This window comes from Somniosus microcephalus, chromosome 13, assembly GCF_052327205.1.
Source record: "Somniosus microcephalus isolate GS21.2 chromosome 13, FLI_Smic_1.0, whole genome shotgun sequence".
NCBI classification, from domain to species: domain Eukaryota; kingdom Metazoa; phylum Chordata; class Chondrichthyes; order Squaliformes; family Somniosidae; genus Somniosus; species Somniosus microcephalus.
In genome coordinates, this window is record NC_140999.1 from 176,255,466 (window position 1) to 176,282,073 (window position 26,608).

The following is a 26,608-nucleotide window of genomic DNA, read 5'->3' on the forward strand; positions in this document are numbered from 1 at the left end:
CCGTTCCTTCATCGTTGCTGGGTCAAAATTCTGGAACTCTCTACCCAACAGCACTTTGGGAGTGCCTTGACCACACTGACTGCAGCGGTTCAAGGCGGCGGCTTACCATCATATTCTCAAGGGCAATTAGGGATGGGCAATAAATGCTGCTGTTGCCAGAGACGTCTGCATCCCGTGAATGAATAAAAACATTTTCTTTTAAAAAAGCACATCCCAACATCTAAACAGGATATCAGAGTATATACACAGCTCAAATCAGAGAGCATTGCACACACATCCCAACAACTAAACTGGGAACCAGAATATATACAAAGCTCAAATCAGAACATTGTGCACACATCCCAACAAATAAAAACAAAGTATTTACAGCAACTTGTATTTATATACATTTATTTTATTTACACAGCTTAAATCAGAGAACTTGAGACACACCAATGGCTAACACTGGGAACCAGAGTATACACACACACACACACACACACACTTTAAATTAGAACATTGTACACACATCCCAACAACTAAAATTGGGGACCAGAGTATATACACACTTAAAATCAGAGAACACCACACACACTCTCCAACTAAAAAATAACACTTATTTATTATATGCAATTCACTCCTCTAATCAAGGAGCATTTTGCATGCAACTCAAACCAGGAAATACTGGCTTTGGTCTCCCATCAACTGAAACATTAACCATTTTTTTCTCTTTCAAACACTGAATGATTCAGTGTTTTCTGCTTTTAATTCAGATTTCCAGCATTCAGTTTTCCTTTTTATCCCAATAATGGCATTTTAGCTCCTCACATAGCTCCAACCCCAAGAGGAAGAGGAGCTGGATCATTGCAAATTTGTCCATAATAAACCATTCTAATTGTTATGAAACTAAGTTTACAATGGAATTTCACAAAATACTTAGATCAAACATTTTCAAATCAAAGTAAAATACTGAATTCAATTTGAATAAAGTAAATCCCACGATTTTCATCATGAGATCATGAAGAACAAAAAGCACTGTCAAAATTGAGTTTCACAACATGCTAGATCTTACTGGAGTGGGGCATCTCGCGGCGTGCCCTGTTAAGACTGTTTTCTGCTCCCTTCTGCTTGGAAATCTTTGTGTGAGGGCAACAGGGCATCAATGGGACCAACAGCGTATCCCCTTTAACCAATGAGATTTAAACATTGAGAAAGAAACAGAGATGGAGGGTGAATTAGAGACAAATCAGGAACAGAAAGAAAAAAAGAGGGTAAGAAAGATTGGATTGAGAGAAAAAAAACAGAAAGGAAAAGTTTTTTTTTATAAAATGATATTTTTAAAAAATCTCCAAGAACCATTTACCACCTGAAAGAATGAGATGCCACAGTTTAAATTGTTCAATTTCTGGGCCAGAGAGATTGATTGGCACTGCATTAACAATTATCACATCGTTATAAATGTACTTACACTGTTAATGGCCAAACTTAACCAATAGGTAATTAATATGCAAATCCAGCAAGTTCTTAAAATAACGGGGAGGCTAAGGACAAGATACCATTTGTGTGAAGCAAATGCTGGAGCGGTGTAAATTGACAGCAGGTTCTGGAGATTTGCAAATCATGGCGTGTCTCTTAATCGCCTGAACTTGCTGGCCGATTTGCATATTAATAACGGCGTTTGTTGTTAACAAGCCGTTATTTTACAAGCAAGATCTGGCCCAATCACTCAAGCAGGCCATAATTTACATTTTATGAGGCATTTGGATTATGGCCTGTGTACTTCCAGGAGCTCATTCAAAAACTGGACTGTGCCGTTCAAAACCAGGTCAGCAATAACCCTAACCCAATCGAATATGCAAGTGTATATTTTCTAACTAATTTTATTGTAAACTCAGATCTACAATACTACAAACAAATGTTTTTGGCATGATCAAGGTGTGAAAAGGTGAATATAAATGGCAGTATTTTATACATAGACATTTAATGGCAATTTTATACTGTTATAGTACTTGCCTTTATCATGGTAGTAATAATTTCTTTAATGGAAGGCAGCTTCGACACATGCTATATTGATATACAAGCCTCATCTATGCCAATTGTAACGTTAACTTTATACAGCAGACATTTAGCCAAAACATTTTTTGTTCATTGAGATTCAAGGCTAATCAAGTAATGAGATGCACACATTTGATTATAATCCAAAACAAGGAATTCCAACTTTATATAGATCATAGGCGAGGCCATATATGGAATATGGTGTGCAGTATAAGGTGCCATACCTTTGAAATGCACATTGATGCACTGGAGAGAAAGTTCAAAGAGGAGCAACAAGGGTGATTCTGGGACTTAGGAATCTAAATTATGAACAGTGAATTACAGAGCTGAGCTTTCAATGGAGAGAAGAACACAGCAGCCATGGATCAACATTTAACACAATCCTTTCTAGATCCACTGAGTAGGTTCAGGGATGAAAAGAACAGTTAGTTGTAATGGCCCACCCATTGACTACTCAGAACTGCTTAGAATCAACTCACTGTGGCACAATGTTATATACAATTACATTTTGAAGATAGACAACAAACTAAAGTTTTGTTTTCAAATACTTTCTGCCAGGATACGAGTGATAACAGAGATCTGTTGTGCAATGACACCAAAGGCATAGGGCAACATTCTATACAGAAATGCAAGCAGAGATCATTAGATGGCTCAGGGCATTTTGTTTTAGAAAATAGAAATTTAACCCTTCCCACACCATAACATGTTGATTTATTCACATCTGGGAGACTGAACAAATATCCACTGTTTAGAAAACTTGATCTTCCTAATGTTGTTTCTATTTAGTCTCTGGGTGTGGGCAACATTGGCAAGGCAGCATTTATTGCCCATCCTTAGTTGCCTTGAGGATATGAGAGTCAATCATATGGAATTGGAGCAGGTAGAGGTGGGCAGGTTCCCTTTGAGGAAGGACATCAATGAAACAGTTGGGTTTTTAAAAATGACAAACCAGCAGGTTTCATGGACATTTTTCCCTGGTGCCGGCCAACAAATTGCTCGATTTATTGAAGTCAATTTCAGAACCTGCCATGTTGGAATTTGAACTCAAGATTGGTAGTCCAGTACCATAACCACCACTCTACCACACCCAATGGAGTTCTCAGAGCGAGAAATTCAGAAATATTTCAATCCCCAATTTTCCAGAATCAGTTTTTAGCATTTTAGCGTTCCAGATCAACATACTGATTTTTTTTTTTTTTTTTTTTACTGCTGTAGCCTAGACTATCTGGTCTGCCACACATTGGCCCAGTAATTCCTGTCACAACGCGTGAGTACGGACAGGGTACTCACGCGTGTGCCAGGAGGAATTGCCGGTTTTCAGCATGCACAGTCACACTTGAACCGAAACAAACATTGAAGATGTCAACTGGCGTACAATTGTCATAAAAAGTAAAGATAAAAGATAATCCACACAATTTCAGTGCTGTCTGCAGGGTTTCTCCAGCCTTGCCACCTTATAGAAATCTAGTGGAGTACCAGTTTTGAGCCAGAATCACCAGTCGTGTTGTTTTGCCAAGAAGGCTGATCGAGTAATCAAACAATCCTATTCGATGGATATTTGCATGCAAACAGCACATTAAAAATATAATGAACTCAGTAATTTATTAGATTCCTTTTCAAATTAAAAAGGTAACAACGTTAAGTAGCAACATAAAATTTCCGGTACAGGCAAGACTCACTTGTACTTACAACTTCAACTTGTTTGGTCACTAAATTCAAACAGCAATCGCCTCCATTTACAGAGGTGCACAAACATCTACTCAACGTTTAGTGTTTTATTAGATAATGATAAGCAGGTAAAGACTTAACATAGTACATTACAACAGGTTTCATCAAAAATTTCAGTATTACTAAAATCTCAAGTTTTTTGTTTCTTGAAAACAAGCAGGTGATTGTCACAGTACAATCTGTATTTTAGCTATTTGGCTGTTTAACAGCAAGACAAAAAACAACATTGGCTCTATCAGCAAATGAAATGCAAAATGTTCATGTGATTGTACATTGAAATACAATTTTTTTTTTTTTTCTTTTACAGCAAACAGTATAACCTTCAGTGCTCATTAAATCACGTGTCCTTGCATTCCCACATTGGACAAAGATCCTCCAGTTACACAAGCTGGTGCACTCTGGAATTAATGCTTTTAATATTTACACAAAATGGTTGACTTTGGACTATGTGTTTTAGAATACCTCATCACTCCCTTGAGTATTTTTAGAATAAACATACTTTTCTGGTTAAACAGGTAATCAAATATGTATGTAAATGTAATACATATATTGTAACACTTCTCTCAAACTTTACCCTAACTGTTCCCAATCACCCACCCCACCCACCCCCATGTGAGGTTTCCTGGACCCTCCAGTTTACAGATGTCTTTATAATTGCTGCCAACACTGTTCCATTATTAACACAGGTAGTCAGGCCTTGCCTGCCAAATAGGGTGGGCTGATTAATAATTGTAACCCACTTCACCTAGAGCCCTGGTGACAATTGATGGAACTTGTACATACAGTTTTGAAACTCAACCCAGTGATCTTCTGATGGAAGAAAGCAAGTGCTGTAACCAGTAGGCCACCAGGTCACCTGTAGCAAGGATTGGTTTCTGATCTAGAACCAGTGCAGTCCTTAGACCTGTACCAAGTCTTAAAAGCTGCTGAAGGCAACTTGCTACCACAGATAAAATATATCAAAATTGATTACTCAGCCGCTGTACAATTCCTGCATGAGGATTGCAAGCATGAAAACTATTTCTAGTGGTTGAAAGTAGAAGTCATTGTGGGCTCATCAACACTAACAGTTCATATTGGCATACACTGCTTTCATTACTCAGTAACATAACAATTGCACTCTCAAATACAAAGTTTGTTAGATACAATTATTTTCGTGGTATTTTTAAAAATCATGTTTGAGGCAATATTATGCGGACACCACACGAGAACAAATGCTTAATTTGTTAATATTATTTCATGTATACATCATTGTCATTATGAACACTATCCTATCAACTGCAAAAATGTATCAATAATCAACAGTTATATCTTTTCCTTCTGAGGGCCCCATTACTATCATGCTACATAACTCTCCATGTATTGACTTTTACACCATTTTCACCTGACTCAATATGATAGTAGCACTTACCCAGTGTTTCATTTGTAAAGAAAAGGTTTGTGATGAATTATGAATGGCAATTTGCACACATGCGATAGGAATTAAATATAAAATGAACTGCCTTCCTTATAGAAATCTAATGCACCAACAGCAACTACCTCTGACAATTAAATCCTGTCTTAAACGTAATTTACTTACGCTTTAGGGCCAAGGTGACAATGTGCTTCCTCATAAAACTACATACATTGTTTTGTTCACAAGTAAATAAAACTGCAAACTCCATGCACGAACTTAACATGTTGCATTCCGAATAGATTTTGCTGAAAACACAAGTGACATTTAGTGATCTATATCAAATACTCTGTTACTGCATTTAATATGGAAGAAACAAATATCTTAGTGCAAATTTTAGTATAAACACACAGGTGCTTAAATCCACAGGACAATTCACTGTTTCAGAGAGCACCCGCAAACTTTTAAAACCAACCATCTTGTGTTTCCATGGTGGATCATTGGAAGTGCACTAGTATTGGGCTCGAATTCCTATTAACAAACAAATGTAATTGTACAACAGTGCAACAATTTAAAACGTACAATATTCACAGCACCAAGTCTAAAACTATTACGCATTGGCTTGTCATTGGTAGTGCAATGTTACTATTCACCATGAAAAGAATGAAAATTTCTACAACATCCAGAAGCTGCTTTGAGCTACCTCTCAAACATGAAATATGACCGTCCATGCTTCATTTTAGTCTGTAAAAGTCAATGAAGGATGTTGTGTATACATGACTGTTTCAGAGATGGCAATCAGCTGTTTCCTATTGCTGGTAGTTTCCGTACTGTGCCTGTGAGGAAAAAAATCCAACATCAATAAATTGATAAAATGAATTAAAAAAACCCTGATTAAAAAAAAAATACAGATTGAAGTTAAATACTTTTCCAGCTGCTTTATTAATCACTTAAAGCTGCAGTTTTTTGCTGTATATTTCACAGCTTGGTTGTACGTTCGCTAAAATCAGTAAGTCACTTGCAAAAAAGCAAACACACACAATCCTGGAGGATTCTGCAATGCCTGTTACAGGCTGTTGTAAATTTTCAGCTCGGAACATAAACCACCTGTTCCAGCCATTGCTCCGTGGTATAAAACCTCAATTTCAATCTGTACTTCGCACATTCGTGGCATACGATAAAACAAAATAGGAGTGTACAGAATTAGCAAAGATCATTGCAGTCCATCTGTCTTGTCCCCATGCCTAGGAAACATCCTATTCTACAATACCAGCCATATGCCAGAAATAAAACATTTATTTAAAAAAAAATCTATTATATGCAAATCAGTAATTGTGGAATGTCACCAGTGAGAGAGATAATTAATGAGTGAAGTCATCCTGGGCAAGCTATGAAGAGCTGCCTCATCAAATAGGATAAAAATGGTACTCGAGTTAGATGATGTAACTGGAGTTACAAATAGGCCAGACTGTGTAAGAACGACAGAGAAATACATTAGTTGAACTAATTGGGTTTTTACAACAGTCCGACAGCTAGTCAGTCAGACTTTAATGTCCAGATTTAAAAAAAAAACTAAATTCAAATTGCCATGGTAGGATTTGAACTCTCATTCTTTGGGTTGCCTATCCAGGCCTCTGAATTGCTATCCAGTACCATTACCACTGCACTAACATACCCCTTGCATGTGAATTTTATTTAAACTACTAGTGGTTCAAAAATATATTACTGTTAGAATATACATTTGATCTAATGTTGGAGTATTGTAAGCACTTATATATTTCTCATGTGTGAACATTTCCAGCTTTCTTCCATAGCATTTGACTATTGAAAATCCCCTATTGCAGATAGTTTAAACATTGTTGGCCATTAATGGTATCAGAAATTAGATACTTTCATTTGGCTGATCACGAAGTTCATAATTTAAAAAAAAGTTAAACTTTGTTTTCTTTCTGCTTTCCGATAGCTGTTCATCCTGCAATCACCACCTCCGATAGCCTTCGCCAAGATCAGGAACTTACCGTGTAGTGAACTTACCCTTTTCTTCTGTGATGTAAAATGATGGAAGACTGTGCTGTCCTGTCTCAATCTTGAAAGGTCCTCTCCCCCAACCTATATCATTCAACCAGAAGGACAGCCAGGAAATCTGCTTGCAAGATTCTGCTAATGCTGTTCTAGAATGCACCAGCTGATGGTAAATACTCCCTTATTATGCTTCCCTTCTAGGCAACTTCTAATGTGCTCTGTACCTTTCCTACCAGGTTAACAACTCTAGAAACTCACTGTGAAGAAATGGTAGTTCCAAGCCCACATCACGCTACTCTCTAGCACAGCATGTTGCAATACAGCATCAGTAACTTAAAAAAAAAAAAGTTATGTTGATCAAAATAAGTTCTGCACTGCAAACATCTATATTTAATTTAATTTTAATATGCTATCCAGTCACGGAATTGAATCTGGGACCAACAATAACATTATCTCTTTGGGGCTGTAAAAATGTACATAATGTTTAGCTTATAATCGCAGCACTGGGGATTTTCAACATGATAGGCCAAGAGCTGCCCGGGAGATGGGAGTAGATCAAATTGCTACAGGTATAAATAAAAAGATATACATGGGACAGTTAAAGGCTGTAAAATACATAGACATTTATAACTGCCATTTACAAAGATTCGGTCAAAATTATTGTAGGTTTTTTTTAAAACTTGAAGCCCTTGATTTGATTACAGATTTTTGAACCATTCCACATGCAATATAAATGGCACAAAGGCCAGTGCTTTGATTTGACAGAGCACCACACACAGCAACACTCCAAACACCACACACTCAAAGTAACAGAAACACTGAGGAAATAACCTACTTTCAGTAGAGGATCTTTGAGAACTTTATTGCATACATGAAAAACACAACCTTTCTTCACCAATTTCACACAACAGCATCACACATGTCATTTACAGCCTCTCAATAAATCAGGTTTGATAAAGTTCAGTCAAAATAGAAAAACAACACAAAAAAAAGGAACCCAAAAACTAATGTGACCCGTTGGTTTATATAGAATATAAGCTACTTATTTAGTGGCTGTCAATCTTAGATAGGGCCACTCAGCAGTTTATTTTGCTATGTGATTTTGCTAATGAATTACTATGCCACATTTTTAATCCATGAGACGTCAGATTTTTCTGAAATAGGTGCTTTAAAAAGACCTGAAATGAGTGGCATATTGCTCAAATTGTGGTCTTAAAATTAATCTCATTTCCCCATCAACTTTATTTTGAATTCTGTTAATTTCCAGGGAACAAAGTAAGGATATGCAAATGTTTCTATAACCATTTCTCTTCTTCCATAGATTCATTATGTGCACCCAGTCAACAGGAGGACCATTAGCTCAAGACATGGGGCTTCTAAAATGGTCCCTAGAAGAACCAACAGCACTTTCGGTCATCATTCTCAAAGGGCTCCTGAGTGCCAAACATGAAGTATGAGTAACAGATTTGGGGTGGGGGGGGGGGGCGGGGGGGAGAGGGGGGGGGGAAGAAAGGACACCTGAAACAATCTAGGGACAATACAAAAGAAAGGAGTGCCTTTAGAAGCTTGAGATTCTTTTACAATGTTCCATTAAAAAAAGATAAGTCACATGGCTGGGAATCCCCATCTCTCAAAGGTGATTAACAAGGAAGTAGCATTTCACCAAGATAGGAATTTAAAGCTCCAGGAGGGCATGTACAGAAGAACCAAGCAAGGCTCCACTGAGGAATAAGTATTGTGTCTGGATAGTCCCACCAACATGACCAGACAAATAAATCAGAGAAAAGAATCTTAGATTACCTCTTTAGGTATGGCTGCCCGGGCACCCCCAGCTAGTTTTGATTTAAAAAGGTGCATGAGATCTAAAGAATGTCATATTCTTATGTCAAACAAAGAAGCAGAAGTCCTTCATAAAACATGTTGCTCACTAACCCTTCATGTTCAAATGCAATAAACTCATGATCACCAAGTGCGATTAGTTCAAGTGGTTCAGACAGTGTACAAGAGAGTCAGGCTCAAATCCGGGGGGGCGGGGGGGGGAAGAGAGAGAGAGAGAGAGAGAGAGAGAGAGAGAGAGAGAGAGAAGAAAGAGAGTGAGAGATCTAGGTTTCAGGGTGTCCTTAATTTTGCGCAGCATGGTGTTCTTCAACTGATATTTCAACAGTAATGACATCAATATGCATTTTTAGCAAGTTTGATGAGAGATGGATTATCTTGGTCGGAAATACCCCACTCCCATAAAAAGGTGAAGAAGGAAGTAGCATTTCTGGAAGAAAAATACAAAGTCACTGGGACAGTACACCCGATGTCATTATGGACCTGGCATTAGTGGACAAGCCTCTTCTCCTTAGTATTATAAGTCTTCAATGTTAAGGTATCCAAATCTGTGTGGTATGGTTTTGGTCAAAGTGGTAAAGAGGAGAATGGAACTACGGATGAGAAGGTTTGTCTCTTCGAACCACAATCATAAACATTGGGTGCTGCTTGGTCAAGTGATTTCTCAGGAATGCGATTTGTTGGTGAATTTTCACAAAAACATTTCAGCTACAAAAAGGTGCTTGAAAGTTTTACATTCAAAATTACAAAAAAATAGCGAATCCCCCTATATTGCTGCAGTTTGATACTGAGGAGTCAAATTCCCTCAGTTCTTCTGGGACAATCACACGATGGTAACTCTTAATTCAGAAGGGCCACAAATTACACCAAGATCCAGAAACGTCAGCTGTTTCCTGTCAGCCATGCAAGGGGCAGAGCTTCCATTTGCTCCAAACAAGGCCATCTACAAAGGAGGGTACAAAGCTAGTGCCCCTAAATTGTGCAGCTTCAACTTGCTTGCCAGTGCCCCTTACCTTAAAAGGGTGACTGCAAGATTAATTTGTGGAGACTTGCAAGAAACCAAAATTATATACAGACATAGATGAACTGCTGTCGCAGATGGAAAAAAAATTATATAGCACCTTTCACATCCTCAGGACATCCCAAAGCACTTCATCATCAATGAATTCCTTTAGAAGTGCAGTCACTGTTGTTATGTAGACAAACATGACAGTCAATTTGCACAGTACTAAGGTCATCCAAAGCCAACCACTGGAGTGAGCAGCTTGGCTAAAGCAGAATGTTATCCATGTTCTCATGCCACTTACTCAACTGTAGAAGGCATCTGAGCAGTAATAGTTAATGTTGGGGTAGTATGATTATGTATGAACTCTAAGGGCTAGATTTTCGTGGAGCCATCAGGCGGGGTTTCAGGCATGTGGGGGGGGGGGGGGTGGAAATCCCGAATTTGGAGGTCCCGACACCATCCTGCCCAAAACCCCGCCCCACGTAAGTTTCAGGGGCGGCGGGTACCCGCCCCGCACTGGGACCCGCCGAAACCAGGCGGGAAGGGATTAGTGCCAATTAACTGCCTGTTAACAGGTAGTTAACAGGCAGTTTTTAGCCTAATCCCTATTTTGAGGGGTTTTGTATGGGTTTCCCGGCGGCGCCAAACCACGCCAGGTTAGAGCAGGTGGGCCATCGGGTTGAAGGAGTCGCGATGTTGGCGTTCAGGTGAGTGATGGGTGCATGAGTGTAAAGGTAAGTGTGTTTGGTGTGTCTAAAGTGTGTAAAGAACTTTTACTTACCTGTACTTACCTTAACAGCCTTTCTTCCTGCAGCCGTCGGGAGCGCATCACTCAGCTGGAACTGAAAGCTGAATGGCTGCGATCTGTGAAAAGTGACAGCCTTCAGCTTTGAGTGCCGGTAAGAGTTCTAACTGAGTCTGTGCAGAATGACTCATGGTAGAACTCAGACTGTCAGTGTTTGACAGCTTCAAACAGCTGTGAAACTCTGATATTTCATCTGTCAAAAACTCTTGACAGATGAAATTTCAGTCTGTGACATCACCTGTTGCTGGGTGGCCCTTAATTGGCCTGCTGAGCCCGCTGGGCGGACTCAATAATGTCAATCAAGGGAAAACTGCGCGGATTGGCCGGGCGACGAAGTAGGTGGGTCAAAAACCCGAAAGGGGAAGTCCCGCCTTCTTCCCGACAGGTTTGGGAAAATCTACCCCTAAGTGTGGATAGCATCTTACTAAGCAAGATTGAGAAGTTCCTGTGATACAATACCTTTCCCAGGCATCCAACCATTGGAATTTCTTTGGGAGCTTTTCCTCATCTTGGAGGCTTCCAATGCCTTGTACATAACAAAAACTTACGAGTCAGCAAACATTCAGATAAACAAAGATTTCTCTGCTGCTATGGGAACACTATCGAGACCATCAGGACAAAAAGGTTACCAAATTATGTGCATGAAATTCTCCCAGGTTTTGGGCCTTAGCAGAATGAAAGAAAGCACTGAAACACTATGAATATCTGACCTGCTGATATATCTAATCGGGCTTACAATTGAAACTTGGTAGCTCCAGAAGTTAAATTCCCAATTGAGAATGCCAATATTACACTCGAAGGAAACAATGCAGCGAGGAACATGGGAATGTTGGAATCTAATTGCATGCCCCCCAAAGCAGCCTCTGATCCTTGCATCATCATCTTCATCATCAAGAGGTTACATATCCGGGAAAAGTCCACTGGCCTCAGTCAAAATCAACCGCCTCAGCTAAGGTAACTACTTTAGGTAATGCATAAGAACGTAAGAAATAGGAGCAGGAGTAGGCCATTTGGCCCTTTGAGCCTGCTCTGCCATTCAATAAGATCATGGCTGATCTTCTACCTCATCTCCACTTTCCCACACTATCCCCATATCACTTGATTCCCTTAATATTCAAAAATCTATCGATCTCTGTCTTGAATATACAAGTTGGCTTCTGCTAGTAGAAATTGCGCCACAGTTTGAGGTGACACTATGGTAATCATTTAGCAAAGCTAACCATAGGTGTAAAAGATTCAATACAGGTAAATACACCATACAGAAGAAACCTTTCAGATGACACTTTACTCTTTTTGTATCAGTGAAATGGTGTAGCAGCTTGTATTCTGCATCAAAGTCAGTCCTGAACAGAACTTGAAGAGCCGTAACCTACAGGGCTACGGACCTAGTGCTGGAAGGTGGGGATTAGGCTGGGTAGCTCTTTTCCGACTGGCACGGACACGATGGGCCGAATGGCCTCCTTCTGTGTCGTAATTTTTTTCTATGTTTCTATGAATTAAACTTGTTTCAAGCCTGAGGCAATTGTTACAGAATCTGCCCTAACATCACAAAAAAGGTGTTGACTTTGACGTCCTAATCATTTATTTAGAACTGTCGTCAGGTATTATCTATTGCAGGACATGGAGGTTGAGCAGAGTTGTTGACTAAAGTTGTTCAAGATCCATAGGATTCAAAACCTCAGCCATAAGAATCAATGCTGAATGTTGCTTTAGTTGGTAATCTTTCTTGAAAATCCATGTTGACACTATTCCATGTCTGACCTGGAGTTGAAGTTGTGCTTTCTGACAGAATGGACCCCACGATCTTTTTGTGCCTCCAATCTGTAGCCAGGCAACCTTCCAGCAAAGAGACAGTTGCATGGAGCTCTTTTGGACAGTTACACAAGTTGTATATTGCCACAAGACCAGATAAGCAGATGCCTTGCTTATCAAGCAGAGGTGGAGGTCTAAAATATATTACAAAAAACAAAGAGCTGGCATTAATTAGAAGCCAAGGAGGCTAACACAAGAGGCCAACCTGAGGAGACTTAGAGAGCAAGTCTGAGCTGAGGGAGAAAAATGAAAGTCAGTGACAAAGTAAAATTTCCAAAAAACAGAGCTTTGACAAAGATTTAAATGCAACTTCAACCTAGAACTGTTTACTTCAAATTTACACCAATTTGTAGTAGAGGAAAAGAGAGAATAGTAAAAAAAAAATCTCTGGAATGTTCGGTTAGTAGGAAAACTGATGACAGAAGAAAGAGACTGAAAGTGTGGGTCAGAACAAGACCAAATGTCCACGTTGTGACATCAGTCTTTAAATGGACAGTGCCAGTAGGGAACTTTTCCCCCTTCTTTCTCAGCCCCAATGACACAATAGCATTATTCTGGAGGTTGGATGAATGCAAAAGGAGATTAGTTGCATTACCAGTCGATGGATAGCCTGACACATTCAATATTCTAGGCCCACACATGAAAATATCCATTTGAACAAAGTAGCAGATACAGGGCTGCTGGTGAAATGATAGTGCTCATAAAACCATAGTCCATACTGAGTAACCGCTTTCACAGGAGGTGGTGGAGAAAAAGGAACAAGTTGGAAGGAGGAACCAAGGCACAATTTAAAAAAGTACATATTTTGTAAGATCAGCATGATCTATTCAGAGATAACAGAGGCACTGAGAATGGCTCAGTTATTGTTTGCAGCTCTGCAAGATGCAGTAGTTACTTGCAATACCCAGAAGTAGAAGAGCTCTATACGACTGTGACCATGAATAGTCTCAGCCTGTTGCTTTATAGAAATAATGGGCTAGAAATTCACTTTGGGCCCGCCAGCTGGCTTGCGCCCAAAAGTTACCGCTGCGCGCGGCGCCCGCCGGAAATTCAGTTTCAGCGCCCCAAGTCGAAGCCGGCCGCAATTCAAAGGTGTGGCTGCCCCCGCTTGGGGCGCTGAAACTGAGTTTCCGCGCGCTAGGTGCTGCAGCGCCACCCGCTGCGGAGCGGCAGGCTGCGGTACTGCAGGCCTTCCTCCTTCTCTTAAGGGGGAGGTGCCTGCAACTCCGAGATCGCCGCTCGCTAGTGCCGGCAAATGAGCCCGGCACCACGGAGAAGTGCCGGGCTCCCGGAAAGCAGCCGGCAATGCCGCGGAGGGGGGGGGGGTGGAGGAGGCCGGGGAAGGAGGTGCGGGCAGGCGGCTGCCGAAAAAGCGGCCAGCCGCACCTCCGCCTTAACTCGCCCCAATAAGGCTGCAGGACGGCCCCGGTTGCTGAACGTTGTTTGCGGCCGCTGCGGAAGAGGCGGCCGCAACTAAATATGGGGGTCGGGCCGGAACCGGGGCACTGCGCACACCGATGACATCATCGGTGTCGGCGCAGCGCTACCGGCTACCGCCGCCATTAACGCAGTGCTGAATATCAGCGCAAGCTCCTCTAGTGGCGCAGAAGCCCTCTTTGGGCGGAAACTGGGCGCAAAGCCCACTGAATTTCTAGGCCAATATTCTTCCACAATTTCAAAAAAGTGTCTATAATGGTTCCATCAACATAGAACCACACTTTTCTCTGACCTGGAACGGGATTCTACCCAAAAGGACTTCAAATCCCAAGTTAGTTGCCCACTGAGCCACACATTTTGCACCCACTGTCCTTGCCATCATCCCTCTTACTAACAATGCAGAGGAATTACACAAGAAAAGCGTGCCAATTTTGGCCTCATGCAGAGAATTACAGGTTATTCTGGAGCATGACCCTTCAGTCTTGAGAGTGGATCCCAGCATCAGTGCTTTTATTGAGAAAAAAGTATCAAAGGAATATAATCAAAAATCCTTTTATTTCAGTCTTCGTGTTGAATAATTTAACTGTTTCTGTTTAAACAGTTTAATTTTGATGACAGAGGAACTGATATGGAATAGTTGGCAAGCAAGATGGATACAAATTTAAATCAGCAGGGCACTCGAGCAATTATATCATTTGGCCCTCTGTCCTGAGGGGTTCAGTAACCGACCTAGTTTTCCCCAATGGTGTCAGCAATACATATTTGTGTGTATTGCGTGGGTTCTTCAAGGAGAGAGGTTAGCACTAGGGAAAAGGAACACTTTCTCATTTCAGACATCCATTATTAGCATCAAGCACTCTGAAATCAGGGATGGAACAGCCAGCTACATAGTAAAGCTCCCTTATAACAACAGAAAATGCTGGAAAAACTCAGCAGGCCAGGCAACATCCGTGGAGAGAAATTACAGTCGACGTTTCGGGTCAAAACCCTTTTTCAAAACTGGAAGGGAGATGAAATAGATCGAAAGGCAGGGCTGGGAGGGAACAAAAGAAGTGGAGAGACATTAAGAGGTATTCAAATCGAGACAAGATGGTGATAGGGGGCTAGTGGAGGCAAAAGACGGCTCAGATTAGGTGCGTCTTTTGTCTCCACTAGTCCCCTATCACCATCTCGTCTGGTTTTGAATACCTCTTAATGTCTCTCCACTTCTTTTGTTCTCTCCCAGTCCTGCCTTTCAATCTATTTCATTTCCCTTCCAGTTTTGAAAAAGGGTTAGACCCGAAACGTCGACTGTAATTTCTCTCCACGGATGTTGCCTGGCCTGCTGAGTTTTTCCAGCATTTTCTGTTGTTATTTTGGATTTCCAGCATCTGCAGTGTTTTGTTATCGTACTAGTAAAGCTCCCTTGTTGCTCCAACAACAGTTTTGCCCTCAGCCTTAGAAGAGTACCTTTTACTGCACCTGTGTGACACTGCAATCTCCCATACCAGTTATCCTTATGGCTTGTCAGAGCAAGACTACTAGCTAGGGCCAAATTAGAGGCAGTTTTGTTCTGCAACATCACTGCTACTAAAGGTTGGCTTGTGACTGCAGCACTAACTTCATGTAGGACCCATACAGCCAGTAGAGAGGAGACAGTCATCCAATCAATATGAGCTTGTTCAGTCCCTTCCAACACTCATTGTTTGAAACAAAAACATTAAAACAGAAAAACCTGAAAGGATGTTAATCATAATTCTTCATAAATTTAATTATAAAGTCATCTGATGCATGACTTAACTGTAAATAGAGTATGTGGTACACAGAGGCTTTGCTGAAATTCTGAGAGAGTGATCTATACTTTATTTTCGGTGACACAAAACATAGTTCAGGCACTGGAGTAAATTACAGCCCTTTGGGTATGGCAATACCTATCATGCTGTTCATCTAACCTGGATCGGGATGGGGAGATGGGGTTGGTGGGGGGAACAGGAAGGGACCATCTATAGAGGAGATATGCCAGCCTTGTTATCAGGGCAATTATACTCCTGATGGATGGTGCTGCAGATCATGGCAGGAAATACCATTTCAACTTTCACCTCTATCCTTATAATGTTTTCTGTCCTGCTATAGTTTGAAGACCTCAGAGTCCAGATGTTTAGCTGTTCTAACGAAGTACTCCAGCTGATCCAGTTTGCAAAAGGTCTAGCCTCTATTCTGATGTACAAGACGGATCAGTAGAACTAGACTGTAAATAATTCCTCTAACCTGCACCTTGCTTTCTATGGTTCACGGGGAACTGATTTAGTGCCAAGATATTGTGGCGATTGAATAAAACCAATTGAAGATACAGGGAGGGAGGATGAACATCAGCTGACCTTGATGTGTCTGCTCAATTAATGCTAGTGTGATTAATTGCACACTGCCCTCAAACCATTTAGTCATCTTGATCAGTTGATGTTCATTAATAACGATAGCATTTAGAAGGGCCATGGTCAGGGATGCAGCCAGGTTAAAGCAAGGAAGGGAAGTTATGGCATTAGAACATTCCTCTTGGACATATTTAACCGAGGAATAGCTGAAGACAGGACGTCAAAAGGGGAGGTTTCGACTGAATGATTCCCTGAGGGTTGGAGAAGGCCCAAGGGTATCCTAACCAGTCACCACATGTACCCATTAAAGACGCTGTCTCTGATGCCCGAGTTTGTGCTGCTCTCACCTGTATGCAGTACCTCCAAAGCTGTGCCAGAGGCCCGTTTCTGATTTGAAGTCATGGTGCTGGCAGTGTTGATTTGCAGTCCCACACTCACGTCTAGCACCTCAGCTGGATTATTGCACTGAGCACAAAGAGAAAAAACAGCTGAGGAAATACATCTTCCAGAGTGTGGGAACAAATCATCAAGTGATTGATTTTTTCACCACTCCTCAGTACAAACAAATATCTTGTAGAGGGGGAAAAAAAAGCCTCATGACCACTACATCAGATAAATAGGATTATGTCTCAAGCTTCTAAAGGGACGCTTAGACAAACACTGCAGTGAAGCAGACGAATACATTGTGGAATACATCATCAAATGGATGGTGGCACAACATTAGACAACAGGGAGTGCTGCTAGTTTTTATAGGGAATGGCTGAGTGGTCCTGCATTTTGATGATGTAACTGCTTCCTATCTTCGGGTACCTGCCTTTACCCCATGGTGGAGAATCTGTTGATTGGGTAAGAGAAAGGATAAATTCTTTTATATTATTGTTTTAATGATGATTAGCGATATTTTTTTTTTTTTAAGAATTCAGTTTTGGTCTTCTAGGAATCACTACTCTGACATTTCTGAAATTCTAAAAAGGAAAACAGATCCATATTTTATATAGGCAAGATGTCTCCTGCAGCATTATACATTAAAATCTATACTAATACCTAGTTCACCTAAAATATGCTCATTTCAAAATGAAGTTAGCTAATTGTCCGTTGTATTTAATAGAAGTGTACCGATTTTCAAAAAGATTCATTCCTCGACTGTAAACTGAAAATTTTGTTTTACCCATGTACAAGTTTTGGAGACAGAAATTAAAGTGTACAAAAAATTTGGAGATTTAAACAAAGGTGAGACTTAAAATAACAAAAGGGGTCATTTTCTTTTCAGCATTATAAATAATAATTTTAGTAGGGTAATTCAAAGATGATGATGATTTACCATTCAAATTCCAATGGAAAAAAAGACCAAAAAAAAAATTTTTTTTTAATCGCAAGATGTGAAGAACTAATGAGTATGTAGGTTAATGCTACAATCCTAATCCACAGCATAGCTATTCAATTGATGATCTTCTTGCTAATGATATGCACCTCTCGAACTCAGTATTTCATTTGCTTTGATATTTCCGAAACCATTGACCGGGTCTGGCACTACGTCTAATCACGTTTTCATTATATCTTCCACCAAAGTTCTAGTTTATCAAATTTCTCTGTCTGCACTGCAAAGATGGTTCATCCTCTGACTCTTTTTCCATGGACCTAACATTTCTCCATGGCTCTGTGCTCTCTCTCTGCACCCACCACATCCTTTTCCAGACCAATTGCTTTCTTTACTCTTCATCCAACCATATCCACTCTAACTTCCAGCAACTTCCTCCAGATTGTATGCTCCCAATCCTGTCTAAGAGCAATCGCTGAATCACTAAATCTCAATCTCAATGTTGATTGATGATGATGAGGATGACGATATGAAAACATTTTTTCATTCAATTCTTTTTCAACTTCATGTTATTCACCAGTCCAACCGTCAACTACCACCCTTACTTTTATGGCTCTACTTAGACCATCATCTATCGACATTCTTGGCCCATCTGCCTTAATCTCAATTGAGGCTCCAGAACCATCTGTAGGAAGCTCAGCTTCCTTTTTTGTATGTTAAACATTTCCTTTTGTCTTCATTAACTCTCGCTAAAGCCCATGTCTGTCCAAGACTTAAAATACTGTTCCTTGTCGAGGTAGGCTCTTCCAGTACCTCTCTTACATTCTTGGAGCAGGATACAAGAAATAACAAGGGGGGAAAATTTTACCTTAAGATCGTTATCACTGCCAGAAGTGGGCTGGAGCAGGACTTCTGTCCGCCAGTCTAATCCCACCATGACTCCAACCCATTTTCCCCGAGTTGAGGTCAATGGCATACATAAGGCGGTCTCCTATGTTTCCTTTAAGCTGCACGGCCACAGTCTGGAGGTCCCAAAATGAAAAACCATGCCTGCGCGGAATTTTGAATGGGCCGCACGCCCCCCACCGCCCCCCCCCAAAAAAAATTAGAAGAAATATTAGCGGCCTCTCAACAGTATCTCTGCTCTTCAGAGGGAGCCCACCAGTGTGGGGGATGAAAAGGTCATGGTATTTCAGCGGGGCACCCATTGCAGCACCTGAAATGGGCGTAGATTTAAAAGAAGACAGAGCCTCCAAAATGTGCATGTCTAGATTTTGTTGGCTTTGAACAGGCCAAGTGGCAAAAAAAGCAGCACTTGGAGAGGTTGAGAGGGAGAGGTGGCTAGATTAAAGTGATTCCTTCCCTGCCTCATACCACCAAATCCCTTTTACTGCTTTCTTCTTACTTGTCTTCTCCTCCATCAGCAGTACAGAAGCGGAAATGCTGCGGGTTAGGAGAGAAGAAAATGGTCCCACTCCCTTGCTGTCATTTACATATAGCAGAACTGGTGGCTGAAAAACGTCACTGCTTCATTGAGAGGAGTGCTATGACAGTAGACCTCCTTGCCCCATTTTCCTCCAAACAAACCACGTTCTAGGACTGCCTGAAAATGTGCGCATTCCTGGATGAAAATCTAGCCTAGTTTGGCCGATAGACAAATCAGACAGTCCTCGTCTAAACTCTGGCCTCTTTCTCTCTCTCCACCCACTGCTCAAATATAATAAATACTAATGAAGTCATTGCACTCTTTAACCTTCTGCTCTGGTTTTCCTTGAGCACCAAATAGCATGTCTTGCATGCACTGCCTCCTCCCTGCACGCTGAGGAAACAAAGACTCACCACGCACTCTCCCATTTTACCTTTCCTGGGACCTCAAAACTATGGAAGTTCTTACCGATCTACCAACCTATCCTCATAAAATCTACAGACTTTTGAAACCCAAGTCACCTCATCCAGATTTATTTCAGCTTCCTTTGTATCTGGTTAAAAACTTTTGGTGGGCTGCACCATAGGTCTTGGTCCATTCACTAGGCTTCTTAATTTAAAAAAAAAAAACATCCACGGCATTTACACAGTTCAGAATTTCAACATTAATTACTGATGTGTGTATGTACAAATGAAGAAAACTGCAAGTTTCCTGGTTTAAAAAAATACATCCAAAAACCTGGCAACATTACAACAAAGGAAACAGTTCAACATTTTAAAAAAAGTAAAGCATTAAAAGATACCACACGTTAGATACTAGAAACGAACATGAAGTTGACAATTGTAATGATCGTAGGAATCCAAAAATAGTATTAAATGGTACTAATTATCTTGTTGGATCCTAGGGTAATAAATCCACCTGCCCACCCCTCCATAAAACTCAATAAACTGTTAAGAAATGAAGTACAAAGTAATCCTATTTTTGTGAAGAATATATTTTTCTGGTTTTGAAAACAGGCAAAAATATTTGAGGAGATAATCCCTTGGGAGGTGTAGTTGTGAAACTCAAATGGTTTGCTTTGCCTTAGTGGGCAAATTTAAAAAAAACACACATTAAAAAAAAAAACTGTACAATGAAGTAAATCACAGGATGGTCTATCTTGCCTGTTCATATCCATAAGGCCTCTGTTGCTGAGCTGAGGGCCCTGGCTGAGCAGTTCTGTAACTTCCATATTGCTGTCCCTGTCCCTGTTGGTAACCTGGATACTGAGAGGAGGCTCCCTGGGTTGGACCTGGAATTTTACAGCAAGTTTTTAATAAGACAGATGGTTCCACATCATTCTTATTCTTTTTCTTCTTTAAATTCAGAAATGGCAGGAAAGGTATAGTTACATTTTTTTTTTAAAAAACATACAATTGTTGATTGTTATTTTAAAAACAAAATTCTCTTGCAATGTATCGAATTAACATTGAAGTAAAAATACCTTCATATTTGGGTTCTTACTTGTGCATGACATGTTTATATCCTACCCACACAAGAAACTGTGATATATCATGTGGGTATGAGATATTACATGAGATACCATATAAAAGTCTCTGATGGCTGTGAAGGTAAACACACCATGTAGTGTAGCACTGAGCGATACAGATCAGGAAGTTTCCAGGTTCACTGAGGCAACTAATTGCAGCCATGGCAGCAATAACAGTAATGGCAGAACCAATCTGCTACTATTGGTCTCCGCATTCTCAGGCTAGGAAAAGAAGAAAAGTGAGGACAAGATCAGCCTAGGCTTTAATGGTCCTTATGATTATTTGGCACATCAACACTTGAATAAGGTACTGAAAAGGTCACTGCCTGTGAATTCATACAGTACCACTTTCAACACGGGGTTAGGAGAGAAAAATGGATTTAGCGATGAAGTTCAACCTTCCATTGTGCGCTCAAGTGTACTAGGTTGCATTTTGGACGGAGTTTATCTCAGGAAATATTTGCTGTATGTTTGAACATTTTTTCAGTGGCGATTAGAAAAATTGAAAAAGGATCTGGAAAGTACAGTTTACACAGCAGACTACTGCAAACCTCCAGGCTATAGAACATTGTAGGTTAAAGTCAACTTTTTACACATCTTCAGTGCCTTATCAATAGCGGCCTGAATCCACCGGAGTTACTGGACAGTTGGTACATGGTTTCCATCATGGTTTGCATCATTCTTGTTAGAGATCTTAGTACTTTGAGCCTATGTTCCAAACTTTATGGGTTATGCCTATGGAGGTACTTCAGACCAATTGTGAGATTTGACCATGGCATCCTCATTAGGTTAAATGTCATTAAAGTTTGGATTTTAAAAATCAAGGTTTTCTTGCACAAGTATTGATATTTCTATTTCTGGCTCACACTCTGATGATTGCTCATCTGAATGTACCGATGAATCGGACAGCTTCCAGGTGGCTAGATTCATATACACTCCACAGATCATGCCGGAGAATCTCTGGTTAGAGGCATCAATTTTCAATTGCAGCATTTCGCTTAGTGCTCGGTTATAGTATCATGGCCTAGAAATTCGTCTGGGGCAGTGGCGCAAAATTGGTGGGATCGGATCGGCCACCTGTTAAAACGCAATGCCCGATATTCAGTTCTATTGACTGCTATGGAACTGAATATCAGGTGCTCCGTATAACGGACGGACAATCCAATACTGCCCGTTTTGCACCACCACCACCCCAGACAAATTTCTAGGCTTTTAAATTTGCAGTTTTTTTTTTTTTTAGAACAATCAATATTCACTATATCCATGAAAAATTGAGTTTACAATGAATTTATAAAATCAAGAAGTTTTTCCATGGAAAATCATCGTTATCAATGCCAACTTCTGGCCCAGGGCTGCTGTGTGTTTTGGAAGCCTTTATTGTTTTCTATGTCATTTTATAAGCCTTTATCTATACAATATCAATTGTTCAGTCTCCTTCCTCTCATCTCCATTGATGGTCCAATTTTCATCAAGGGATGAATCTCAATTGATAGCACAGGATTTGACGATAGGTGGAAGCAGACATCTGGTTGTGTGCTCCACACGACACAGTTCATGCTGTGGCCAATGATCTTACCTACATGTTTCTTACACACCTTCCTTCAGTTGCATCCCAAAGTGCTAACCACAAGAGATATAGATGAGGAAGGCAATCAGTTCATCCTAGGTCATCCATCTAGAACAAACCGACAATCTCATCATAGCATCCAACTGCTAACACTGTTTCGGCCTCCACAACCATAAGCTTGAGGGCATCACCTTTTATGCTGTTAAATAATTCAGATGTGTAAACAAACAGAAAACCTCTCTGTGGACAGCCATTGCTCAGCATTACCAAAAAAATAGGCATTATTCAGAGCTACTGTTTTGGAATGTTCAAAATTATAGGCTTGAACAAGGTTTTGTAACAGTTTGAATCAAAAATCAAAGTCATTATAGGGACCATTTTGAAAAGAAGAAAACAAATTATGCAAGTTCATCATGTCATTTAAAAAAATAAATTCTTCACGTTTATTTATCCTTCCCCTCTTTAGTTTTCCCATTTATCCATTCACAAGATTACATAGAAATTACAACACAGAAACAGGCCATTCGGTCCATCCAGACAGTGTTGTTTGTCCTCCACATGAGCTGTAATCCTAATCCCATGTGCCCGCCTTGTTCCCATATCCCTTTATCCCCAGTTACTTCAACCAGCTATCTAACCTGCTCTAGAATGATGGTACCCCGCGCCCCCCCCGCTTCGATCACTAGTTCTGGGAGTGCATTTCACAGCTTTCTGTCCTAAAGCTCTTGGCCCAGAAATTCTGTTCGCAGGCCTCCCGTGGGCTAAAAATAAACTTACCTTTCTTTAAAGTATTTTAAAATGATAAATCAGTGGAAATTTCTTCTTTTTTTTTTTACTTTTTTCAACTCTTATCCTGGTAAAAGCAGGCCTTGCGCCTGCTTTTACCAGGCGCAAGAATTGTAAGTGTTTTTTGCAGGCAGAGGGTCTCCAAAAAACAGAACTATCCGCCCGCCGAGGCCCTTCTCCAGCCCAGCCAGAGGATCTGTCAAGAGCTTTCTTGAGAGATCAGAAATGCCGGTTTCCAGCGCATGCGCAGTGCATGCCTGAAACCGGCATTTCCGATGTCCCTACAGGTGAGTACATAGCACGGACTCACCCGTAGGGACCGGAATATCCAGTCCCTTATATTTAATCTTCTATCTATGTCCCCTTGTTCCACACCTCTTAATCACTGGAAACAGTCTATTTCCATCTACTCTGGTCCATCCCATCATAATTTTAAACAATGAAATAACTTTGTAATCTCTCTGTTCTAATGAAAACAGCCCCAATTTCAAGTCTTTCATATTTGTACTTCCTTATACCAAGCAGTAACCTAGTGAATCTGCACTGTACCCTTTCTATTGCCTCAACATTTTTCCTATATAGTGTGGAGCCCAAATCTGCACACACTACTACAGTTGTGATCTTAAGGTTTTATATAGATTCGCCATTACATCTCAACTTTTATATTCCATACCTCTTGCTATAAAACCAGATGGCCTAATCCACTTTAAGTGCTACTTTTAATGTCGCATGAACCTGTACCCACAAATAGCTCTGCTCTTCCACATCATTTCCCCATCGCAAATGTATAATTATTCAACCGAAATCTACCACCTCACATTTACTAACAATTCCATCTGCCACTTTTTTTTTTGGCAATTCTAACATCTTATCAATATCACAGTTTCATTTGGCCCTCAGAAATTATTATTTTTCTTAAACCAGGCTTCCTATTCAGCAAATTTAGACACCACTCTCTATAGTACATAGTAAACAGAAGCAGTCCCAGAACAGAATCCTTTGCGACACTGCAGCCCACTCCCAACTACTCGGAGAAACTGCCTCACTCCTAGGGGTTAATCTGAACTCCTGATGGGAAACTTGTAGTGTATGTACTTTGCAGAAGGAACTATATTCTGCAGCCCCTGTATACTGCAGTACCAGTAGTGACCACCCCTGTATATAAGCCTGTGTAGTAACTTTGCATAGTAGTTCCTGTTTGTCTCCATTCAGTAAAGACCGGTTATAACCAACTCCTGCAGTCCGTGTCTCAATTACACACCGACATAATAAAACTGATGCGATCAGATCAGCCGGTTTTAAACACGGCTCAATTTTACTCAGCAACTGTGGCTCAGTGGGTAGCACCCTCGCCTCGGAGTCAGAAGGTTGTGAGTTCAAGTCCCACTCCAGGGACTTGAGCACATAAAGCTAGGCTGACACTCCAGTGCAGTGCTGAGGGAGCGCTGCACTGTCGGAGCTGCCGTCTTTTGGATGAGACGTTAAACCGAGGCCCCGTCTACTCTCTCAGGTGGATGTAAAAGATCCCATGGCACGATTTCAAAGAGCAGGGGAGTTATTCCCAGTGTCCTGGCCAATATTTATCCCTCAACCAACATAACAAAAACAGATTATCTGGGCATTATCACATTGCTGTTTGTGGGACCTTGCTGTGCACAAATTGGCTGCCGCATTTCCCAGATTACAACAGTGGCTCCACTTCAAAAAAGGGTACTTAATTGGCTGTAAAGTGCCGAGACGTCCAGTGGTCATGAAAGGTGCTATATAAATGCAAGTCTTTCTTTTCTTTTTCCATTGACTACTGATCAGATTGAGTCAGTTTCCCAATGTGTTAGTTAGGTTCAAATCATCCCCCTACTCTCTTTGTCCCATCTAACCAGTTTTTAAATTGAGTTTGCTACTTTTTCCCCCACCCCCAATTCCATACCCTTAATCTTCTCCAATAGTTTCCTGTCTGTTATCTTGTCAAAGGCTTTCTGAAAGTCTGCGTGCACCACATCCAATACATTTTTAGAGCAATTCTGATCTTTTGCAGGCAAAAATAATCAAATTTGTTGTGTGAAAACCCCAGTGTGCTAATTTAGATTTGAATTACAGCCAACATTCAATAGCATCCATCACCTTTTAGTTAAATTTTGCAAATCAGAAACTCCTAGAAACAAACAATTGATATTAACAATGGAAGCAGAACTGCATGTCCACTGTATGTTTTAAAAGACATCTATTTATTCATCTTTATATCAAGCAAATTTTTTACTGTGAATCTATTTTATTAAAATATAGTTTAAAACAAGCATTTACCATTAAGAAATGCAACGGGATTATATTTCTGTTACTGTGGGAACTGGTGTTCTGCTGTTTAACTGAGGTGACGCTGGTTATTTTTAACAAAAAAAAGCTTGTAAGTGGGAAATTCCTGAAAGTAACATTCCTAGAGTCCTTTCCCTAAATTGCTTTTCAGTGTGAACTGACCAACAAGGATTTCAGTAATCTCTAGGAGCTTAAAAAAGATAAAATCTGGCAATTCTATTATTTGCAACATGCAAGGGGAAAAAGGTACTTGTACTAGGTGTGTGGCTCACCTCCCGATTCCCCAAAGTCTCTCCACCACCTGCAAGACGCATGTCAGGAGTGTGATGCAATTCTCTTGTGGAAATATAGAAAAAGGGGCAACTATAGATTGCAAGGCACCGGGTATTTCGGCAATTGCAAAACAAATTAGTGAAAAGTGTACTACCTGTCAGACGATGAATCCGGGAAAAACGGAGTAAGTACAGTCTACCTCCCACCCAAATCCAACAGGACCTTTTGTAAATTTGCAAATGGATTTTATTGAATTACCCGCACGTATGGGTTTTAAGTATGTATTGGTTATTATAGATGTGTTTTCTAAATGGGTTGAAGCTTTTCCATGTAAAAAGAATGACGCTGTTACTGTCGCTAAACATTTGTTAAAGGATATTGTACCACGATTTGGTATACCTGTACAACTCTCGAGTGACAATGGGTCACATTTCACTGGGACAATTATGCGAGAGATGTGTAAGGCTTTCCAAATCAATCAGCATTTTCACTGCAGCTATCACCCACAGTCAGCCAGGCTGGTGGAGCGATATAATGGAATGTTGAAAAATGATGTGCCAAATAACTGCCTGAATCCAAGAGGTTAAAGCTTAAAACTAAAGGCTTTTATTAAGTAAGAACATGGCATTGAGTTAACACAAGGCAGCCATCATTCATCACCGACCCAGCCCTTATGAGTAAGACTCACACCAATCTGGAGGATCCAGAGGGGCGGGGCTAGGGAGGAGCATTAGTGGTTACATCTGTAGAACATTCCAGACATTAGCAAGTACAACAACAACAATACAATTGCCAGAACACAGTTATTTCATCACATTCACCCCCTGCTATAGATTCAGTCTGTCAGGAGGTCTGATAGTCCTCTGGGAACGACGTAACTCTTGCTGAGGCTCCTCCCGGGAGTACTAATTCCGGTTCATTTGAATTCCCAGAATCAGTGTTTTCCACACTGAGGATTTGTGTCTCTGAAGGTCCA

The 26,608-nt window shown here is 40.6% G+C and overlaps 1 protein-coding gene across 6 annotated transcripts in view; it reads right to left on the reverse strand.

Moving 5' to 3' along the window:
• Positions 1 to 362: 362 nt before the first annotated feature.
• The window catches only part of LOC147108802 (calcium-responsive transactivator-like), a 90,209-nt gene continuing 63,963 nt past the window's right edge, over positions 363 to 26,608 (reverse strand). For 3 of the 6 annotated variants that reach the window (XM_086005648.1, XM_086005649.1, XM_086005647.1), the window contains 3 exons: positions 20,332 to 20,459; positions 16,772 to 16,889; positions 363 to 5,991 (listed from right to left, as the gene is read on the reverse strand). In XM_086005648.1, the coding sequence (XP_085861774.1) occupies positions 5,954 to 5,991; positions 16,772 to 16,889; positions 20,332 to 20,459 (284 nt within the window). In that variant the 3' untranslated portion in view covers positions 363 to 5,953. Of the gene's footprint in view, positions 5,992 to 16,771; positions 16,890 to 20,322; positions 20,460 to 26,608 lie in introns of those variants that run through there. The other 3 variants (XM_086005652.1, XM_086005651.1, XM_086005650.1) reach the window with 2 other exon arrangements.